A 9,664-nucleotide genomic window follows, 5' to 3' on the forward strand; every position below is an offset into this window, starting at 1 on the left:
AGTTCAAATGAAAGTGAATTTATAGATAATGTTTTTTGACAACTTAAAATTTCTGGACCTTTATAGTAGGGCTTTGTCCAAAATTCATAACGCACTTGCGCATTTCATATCGTTGTGCCAAAGTAAATGTTATATTTTTAAAATTTTTTACTTGACGTGCAATTTGTTTAAAATATTGATGTTTAGCTTCAAATCTCATTACCCAAAGGTGTCGCAAAGGTCCAAAATGCAATAGTAATCTAAAAAAAGGTATTATAGAGGTATGTTACAATAAATCTGGTATTAATATATATAATTTGATTTTTTAATTGTCTAAGTTGTTTATTTTTAAGTTTTTTTTGTTAATATAAAAACCAACTAAATAGTTTTTATAAATTATAAAATACTTTTATTTATTCTCAGCTTTGTTAATTTTTAAGGTAAGAACTTATCATAAAAATAAAGAAATTTCTGGTTTGCGAGCCGCTTTTATAGTTTATAAAAACTATTTAGTTGGTTTTTATATTAACAAAAAAAACTTAAAAATAGACAACTAAGACAATTAAAAAATCAAATTATATATATTAATACCAGATTTATAGTAACATACCTCTATAATACCTTTTTTTTTTTAGTGTGAATATCCAAGGCGACAACCTTGCAATGTCTTTTTACGCATTTGGACTAAACCAATGAATAAACATTTCAAAAAAGCAATCAGAAATTGTAAAACAGATATGGAAAGCTGACGATGCATTAAGGTGAGTTTCCACTCATCCGTTTTATTACGGGAAAGGGAAAAGGATGGGAAAAAAACAGTAATCTGTACAGGACGGTTAGGATTTATTGATTTCCACTTATACGTATCCACTTTAACTTTCGTTTTAAATAATGATAGTTAAATAATAAAAATGGCGGCGTTATCGATTCTTAGCAGGAAAACTTTATATTTGTTATTACTGTATTATTTAAAAATCAAAAGAAGGCAAAAGTATAAAAAAAGTATGTGGGTCAGAAAATTATTTAGAGAAAGAAAAACAAAAGGAGCATTCAGTTGATTTATAACAGATATGCAGCTTTTTGTTAAGCTTAATTGCACCAGCGATTACAAAATCTTCTCTCAGACGTGAAACAATTGGAGCTAGTGAAAGATTAATGGTCACTTTGAGATTTTTGGAGGCACTTCACAAATAAATTTAGCTGGTATGTTTCGAATAAGTCCGACTTCCGTAGGAAGAATAATAAACGAAACCTGTATTGCTATATGGACTATTTTGCTGGCTAAAGAATATATTAACTATCCAAAAGGCGAAGATGAATCGAAAGCTATAGCAAACAAGTTTGAGAAGAAATGGAACTTCTCCAATTGCATAGGGGTTATTGATCGGAAACATATTTTTATGCAAGCCCCTTCAAGATCAGGGTCATTTTACATTAATTACAAAAAATCTTACTCAATTGTTTTGATGGCTATTTGCAATGCAAACTATGAATTCACACTTATTGACATGATACTGTGATACTGGTATAAACAGTGATGGTGGTGTATTCAAAAATAGTAAAACAGGAATTGCTTTTGAATCAAACTTATTGCATATCCCAGAATCTAAAAAGCCAAATGGTTCAAATGTAAAACTCCCCTACGTTCTTATTAGAGATGAGGCATTTCCTCTCAAAAACGATTTAATGAAACCATATCCTAAGGAAATATTGTCTTTAAAAGAAAGAATATATAATTATAGATTGTCACGTGCTCGTAGAATAATAGAAAATACTTTTGGTATTCTGGCAGCAAGATGCAGAATTTTTCGCAAACCAATTATTGCAAACAAAAAAACTGTAGTTAATGTTACTAAAGCTGCAACTGCTCTGCATAACTACCTTATGCATCGTCAGTTTGAACCTTTAAATCAATATTGCCCTTTAGGATTTGTGGATTACGAAACATCCTCTGGTTTGCTAGCTGGAGAATGGCGAAGCAATGTTTCAGATTACTAAGGGATAACAACTTTACAAAAACAATTAGGCTCAAATAATTACTCTCGTGATGCAAAAGCAGTAAGAGAATTATTTCGAGACTTCTTTAACTTATATATATATATATTTATATCTATACATTGAATATATGTATATATATATATATATATATATATATATATATATATATATATATATATATATATATATATATATATATATATATATATATATATATATATATATATATATATATATATATATATGTATGTATGTATACATAGATATATATATATATATATATATATATATATATATACATAGATTTATACATATATACATATACATACATATATATATATACATATATTTATATTTATATATATACTTATATACATATATATATATTTATATATATATATATATTTATATGTATATATATATATATATATATATATATATATATATACATATACATATACATATATATATATATATATATATATATATATATATATATATATATATATATATATATATATAAATATATATATATTTATGTTTATTTATGTATATATGTATATATATATATATATATATATATATATATGTATATATATGCATTCATATGTAATTTGAGCTAGTGTATTCTACAAATAGAGTGCTCGATGTTCTTAAAGAACAAAGGAACAATAAATTGCCATTTAACATATACTTTACATGACACATTTGTATAAATTTTAACTTATAAGCTTATAAGCTATGCCATATATAAATATATATATATATATATATATATATATATATATATATATATATATATATATATATATATATACATATATATATATATGTAAAAGTAACTAATATCTTAGTATATAAAATATATATTATTCCAAAATTCGATTTTACATTTTCAATCATTGTCACTTTCCAATACAAGGAGGATTTCCATAATTTTAATTTTTGCTATTTTGTTTTTCTTTTTTGAAAGGTTTTGAAAAGAACTTACTAAACTTTTACAGAATAGCTCATCCGGATCGTTATCATTAATTTTCATCAGTTTATTCTGCTCCACGTCAATCATTATAACTTTTTCAAGAGCAACTTGCAATGGGTCAGGTTTCATTTTTTTTTTCATTTTATTTCGTGACGAGATGATCATTTGTTGTGATACAATTGAACTTACAACTGTTTCATTTTCTGTTAAAGTCAAATTATCTCTCGAACTTGATGCTTTAATCGTATTTGATGCGTTAATCGTATTTGATGCGTTAATCGTATTGTCTATATTTTATTGTCTATATATCTCTTTTATTGTCTATATATCTCGAACTTGATGCTTTAATCGTATTGTCTATATTTTCAAAAGCAATGTGTTCAACTGGAGGCTGTGTTGCAAAAATGTCGCATTTTATGTTTGAACTAGTCATTTTTACCCCAATGACATTTTTCAAAAACATTAATTCTGTAAAGAATTGGCATGAGGGTAGTTGATCTCCAGACATGGTAGCCTTCTTTTGGCGGTTTAAGCATCTACGAAAATTTTCTCTTAGCTTTGTTCATGTTGAAGTCAAAATTTTTTCTAATCAAAAAAAAGAAATATATATATATAATAATAATATGTTATCTTATTACAAGATAAAAAAAAGTATTGTTATTTGTATCGTTTTGATATGTTATGAGTATGTTTCAATTATTTAGTGTTATATTAGTTTTATAACTATTACACAAGTTGTTTTGTTATTATTTCCTAATTTTGTCTTTGGGCTGTCTCTTTTGTCAGCGTATTCCAAATATTTATGTAAATGCTTGATAATAATAAAATGAACAATTATTATTTTGGTTCTATAATAAATTGTCATTGATTGCGTTTTTTATTGTTATAAACATAGATGTAGTTTTGTTTTACATATTGTTATTAAAATTTACTTAAAAAAATAAATAGCTACCTTCTACATTTAATAAAGCAGATATCTGCCTCCATGCTTCAATTTTTAAAGGTGTTTCTTTATATGAGCGAGTTGTAGTATCCCATAGACACAGAAACCTTCTCACTTCTTCTATCATATGAGCTTCCAAGCTCTTGTTTGTAGAATAACTTTGTATTCTTGAAAAATCGACGTTTAAATCGGTCATTATTAAATTGAATTTTCAATAATCAATGTCGGGAATCGGATAGGTCACTCGAAGTTTAATATAATAACATATTAATCGGATATTTATACAATTTAAAAAAGCAGTAAAACTGACATAAAATTGCAATTGTAGGTAAATAAATGTCGTAATGCTTTCCATTTGGCATCATAGTAAGCAATTAAAAAGTTATGCATAAATAACTTAGATATAATTACAAACATAATTATAGAAAAATAAATGTTTCTGGCAAAATCACAAAAGTAATGTTTATGACAAAATTACAAAAACAGAAAAATTCTTCGAAACTTATCTACTTTTTTTGTTTTTAATTCTCGAAGATTATAGCAACGCGATTGGCTTCTAACTTTCATGTTTGCTTTTTCACGGGAAAAAGTTGATTTCAAATCAACTTTTTTCCAAGACAGACATGATGGGAAAAACTAAGCTTCGGGAAAACTAAATTACAAACTACGCATGCTCACGTGATTAATTTTCCCGTCCCTTTCCCGTAGTAAAACGGATGAGTGGAAACTGACCTTTATGTGCAGGCAAACTTTCATCACTAAAAACATGGGGGGACACCATGGTTTCTGAAGGGGCGAAATATGATTATTTTGTTAATGAATCAAAATCATGGATTATTGTCAAGAATATAACCAAACTTAACGAAGCCAAAGTTATATTTGAAACAACTGAAATCAATTTTACAACTGAAGACAAAAGACGTCTGGGAGCTGCAACTGGAAGTTAGGATTTTAAAGAAAAGTACATCAAAGAAAAAGTTTCTACATGGTGTATAGAAAAAGAATGCTTGTCAATATTTGCCGAAATACAACCACATGCCGCATATTCTGCTTACATTCATGGTCAACAACATAAACTCAATTACTATTTCCGGACTTTAAAAGGAATTGAAATGTTTTTAAAACCTTTAGATGACATAATCATATCAAAACTTTTAACATCTATACTGGGAACAACTATAACACCTATTGAGAGGCAATTGTTTACTCTTCCAATTCGTGAAGGTGGATCAGGTATCAGGAATCTATCCGAAGATGCATGCAACTAATTTAACGCATCAAAGTCATTAAATTTGCCTTTAATTGCATGTATGATTCTGCAAAATAATGTTTTTCCTGCAAAAGAAGTAAACATCAAAGAAAACATTAATACAGAAAAGAAAAAACATTTGAAAACTAAAGTTGAAAATGTCTTGAAGTTACTGTCAAAAACCACACTTAGATCAGTAGAACAAGCAAGAGAAGAGGGTGAATCAAGCTGGCAAAGTGCGCTTCTAATAAAAGATCAAGGATTTGTATTAAATAAAGCTGAGTTCCACGATGCATTGTGCCTTCGATACAATCGAGATATTAGTGGGTTACCATCAAAGTGTTGAAAAACATTTAACGCTAATCACGCTATGAAGTATAAAAAAGGAGGGTTCGTTATTATGTTTCATAACCAACAATAACCGACGCATTTTTGAGAGTAATATGCTTCAGAAAATCTGCAAAGATATGCAAATAGTCACCACTTCTGCAAATAATGGTGAAATTTTTGAGAAAAAAGGATTCGAAGCAGATGCAGCTAGACTAGATATTCGAGCCCGTAGGTTCTGGCGTAAAGCACAGAATAATTGGTTTGATGCGCAAGTCACGAACTCAAATTCTCTATCACAAATAGAAATATCTATAGATAAAATATACACCAAACACGAAAATGAAAAAATGAAAAGTTATAACGAAAGAGTTATAAATATCAAACACAGAACCTTTTTTCGCCACTTATTTTCTCCAGAACCGGCTGAATGGATCCAGAATGCACAAAATACCACAAACATATAGCCGAACAAATAGCTGAAAGGTCAGGAGAAAGATACAATAAAGTTCTTACATATATCAGAGTAAAGCTCACCTTTATTATACGAAAATCAGCTCTTCTATGCTTACGCGGTTTGAGGTCGCTACCGTCAAAAAATCTCTTCAATGCAACTGACGATTTCGGACTGGTTTGCGACGATTTAAAAATCGTCGTTAATTTTTATTAAGCGGCAGCAATTTGTATTAACATTGTATATTTAACTTCTTTATAAATATAATTAAAAATAAGTAAACGTAAACAAAATTAAAAATCTAAAATTAAATCTAATATTTTTAAAAGTTTGTGTTCATTTACTTATTTTTTTTAAAGCAAAAATGTTCACGGAAAAAAAGTTAAATCCTAAAAACAAGTAAGGTAAATAAGACCAACTTTCAACTTAAAAATTCTTAAATTGACACTTTCTCTTTTATTGATTGTTTATTATGTTCTTCAGAAGTTTAATAATAACTTTTTTTTCTCCAGAAACAATGAATGAAGCCAAAAAAAAATGCATTATCTGTATAGTAACAGTATTAAATCCAATGATTCTAGGTACAACCCAGCAAACATTCGGTCAAAAAAAGACATCTTTTAAGTGTATAAAAACGTCTAATTCGTTTAAAATATGTATTAAAAAGGTCTTTTTTAGACCAAATGTTTGCTGGAAAAGATGCTGAGAAGACTTAAACGACTTTGTATTGAGAGAGATTTTGAAGAAATAAATGGAGAAATTAATTCAAAGATTAAAGAGAAGAAAAACAGATTCGTCCATGAGAAATTTTACCGAATATTTACAGACAAAAAAAATTTACCTCGAATGATGAAATTGGAGGTAACTTAAAGAGACGCATTTATTCATGCAATGACTTTGTTGCAGAAGTAGGAATATACCTTTATAAGAAAAGATGTGATACGTCTATTGAAAGGCCAGTCGTACACTGCGTTGGTTGGCTCAAAGGTTCCACCTTTAAAGAGATTGTTAACAGTTATTCGAAATTCATTCGGAAACAAAGATGGATATGAAATTCAATCAACTAAAAATGCTAAACATGCAAGAAGGTGTGCCAATAAACAATGTCCTGATATCGAAATTAAAGAAGAAAACGTTTTTCAGGTTTCTAAAGGAATATTTTTGGGAAACAAAACAAACAAAAGCCAAATTATAAAGCTACTTTTGCACTGTTTAAATAATTACGGAAACAATGTTATCAATTGTCCAGGCAATGCTGGTACAACCAGTTGTTCAACAGCATTAAAACTTGCTTCATTGAACTCTGAAAAACAAATTATTGTGGTTGCTAATGACACAGATATTTTTGTTAATACTTGTTCACCATTGGTAAAAAAATGTATGATATTATTTTCTAAAAACATCTTCTGCATAAAGGATGGAGCATGAAGGGATTAAGTCCAAATTTGAACAATATAAAAAACGACATTCTGTCTGTCTATGCTATGAGTGGATGTGATACAACATCTGCTCCCTTCGGCAAAAGAAAAAAAACTTTTTGAATCTATTGTCAAAATCAAAACCTTTGCAGCATAAATCGACATTATTTATGGACATTTGGGCAGTAGAAAAAGATATCAACAAGATTTCAATAGAAGCATTTTTAATAATGTATGGCGGAAATCAAAATGATACCTTCAGTTTCCTTTGGTAATAAATCATTTAATTCAATGTTATCAGTAAAAGATTAACTAACTCTTTAAACACAGTGGTACCACTGCAAATGTATTTAATTGCATATTTTAAATTAAACTGAAAAATTATTTTTTTTTACATACAAGAAATATCTTTAAATGGCATGCAAGGGATTAATTGAGCCACCTAAGTTGCCACCATCACATTTACATGTAAGCTATTATATTAATTTAACTCGCTCCAGACATTATTATCCCCTTCAATTAGGGGTTTCTATTTTATTTTAGGTTGTTGTTTTGAAAATACTAGACGAATCATTCCAGCTGAAGCCAGAGGATTGGGGATGACAGTCAAAGGAAAGTACATTATCACCAATAATGACAGATTTAGATTTTGCACCTGACAACTTGCTTCAAGTCATTAGATATAAATGCAAATTGAGTTCTAAAAATTAGTGTGGAACAAACCTATGCAGTTGTCACAAAAAACGGAATGTTATGTTCAGAAGCATGTGGGGAATGTCAACGACAAACGTGTGCAAACCCATATAATGTAAGTATTACATTAATATAACAAAATTGTACAACAGTACTATATTAGTATAATAAAAATGTGTCAAAGAAGGCGCTTAACTAATTTATTACCAATTTTTTATCCATTATGTTTTAGGAGCAAGTGACACAGTCGAGCGAGGACGAAGGCAAAAGTGATGAAAGTAACAATAAAGAAGTATTCGAACGAAATATTTTTGACATATTTAACTTATCAAAATCTAAAATTAAAAAAAAATTTTAAATAATGTGATATTAGTATAAACCTATTTTCTGACGTTAAAATATAATGTGAAGTTGAGCAGTATGGGAAAATGTCAATTACTCATTTTCGCCAAGAGCTATCAACGGGGTTTTTTTGTGTGTTATTATATGATATTACGAGAGATGTGCCAAATTTCAGCTTATTTAGAAATTTTTCTGGGTAATGGTGTATTTTTGCTAAAATGACTGGACTATTTGTTTTAATTTCAACTTACGCACAAAAACCTCTCTTTCAAAATCAGCCAATCAGTTTGCGCATATCTCTGTTTATTCTGAGCCTATATAAAGTTTCAGTCGGCTGGGTACTAGATGTTGACTAATAAATAGTAGTGGAGAGTTGTGCTGGTTGGGTACTAGATTTTTACTAATAATAATTTTTTTTCAAAAAATCAGCTTATTTATACTTAACCTATATTTTTTAGAAAAGAAAGGATACTTAACATTTACTTAATGTTTATTTAAACAGGAGTCGATACCAAATCTTTTAAAATGACAAGTTTTAATTGTTTTATAAGAACTTGTTAACTCATGACTTTTAGTTATGTTTATCTGTTTAAACAGAGCTGCTGTGGTACAACGGTTAAAGTGCTTGCCTCCAAATCAAAAGGGTCGCATATCTCTGGGTGCGCATATGCAACAATGATAGAGAAGCGGCGTAAAAAAAATAAAAATGAAGACGTAAAACTCCCTTATTCCGGATGGTTTAGAACTTAAGTCATTATAACTCGCTCATTATAAAAGATTTCGGAATAATTTTTTTAAATAAATAAACTTCATAACAACTCAAATCGAACGATATAAAAAAACTTTATTTTTGTAATTTGAATCTTCATTTTATTTTATTTTTAAAATTTTTTTATTCGCAATTTTTACAAATTAATTCCATAGATGGACGATATATATTGCATGTGAGCAGTGTTTTAATTGGTCATGCATTGCATGTATCGTTGATTATCGATAATGAACGACACATGCAATGCATGACCAATTAGAAAGCTGCTCACATGAAAGGCATTGATTATCTAAGCTGCTTGCCCGATGACTTTCGCAAGAATAACAAAGACAATCATCAGATAGTAAAATGCTGTTTGAAGCTTGAGGTAAATGTGGATCTGGTGATTGGTTCTTTGTCTTTCGACCTTTTTTACCTGGTACTTTAGCCGAGTGACTTTATTTCAACTTTTTTGATGCTTGTTCAGCTTCATCGTAAGCTAAGGTATCCGCCGAAGCCATACTATAATTAGCT

The 9,664-nt window shown here is 28.7% G+C and overlaps 1 protein-coding gene across 1 annotated transcript; it reads left to right on the forward strand.

Moving 5' to 3' along the window:
• Positions 1-1,184: 1,184 nt before the first annotated feature.
• On the forward strand, positions 1,185-1,977 carry LOC136074434 (uncharacterized). The gene is made up of 2 exons (XM_065786751.1): positions 1,185-1,318; positions 1,515-1,977. Exons 1-2 carry the CDS (start codon positions 1,185-1,187, stop codon positions 1,975-1,977), a joined length of 597 nt encoding a protein of 198 aa, XP_065642823.1.
• The last annotated feature ends 7,687 nt before the right edge of the window (positions 1,978-9,664 follow it).

This window comes from Hydra vulgaris, chromosome 01 (genome assembly GCF_038396675.1).
Source record: "Hydra vulgaris chromosome 01, alternate assembly HydraT2T_AEP".
Lineage (NCBI taxonomy): Eukaryota > Metazoa > Cnidaria > Hydrozoa > Anthoathecata > Hydridae > Hydra > Hydra vulgaris.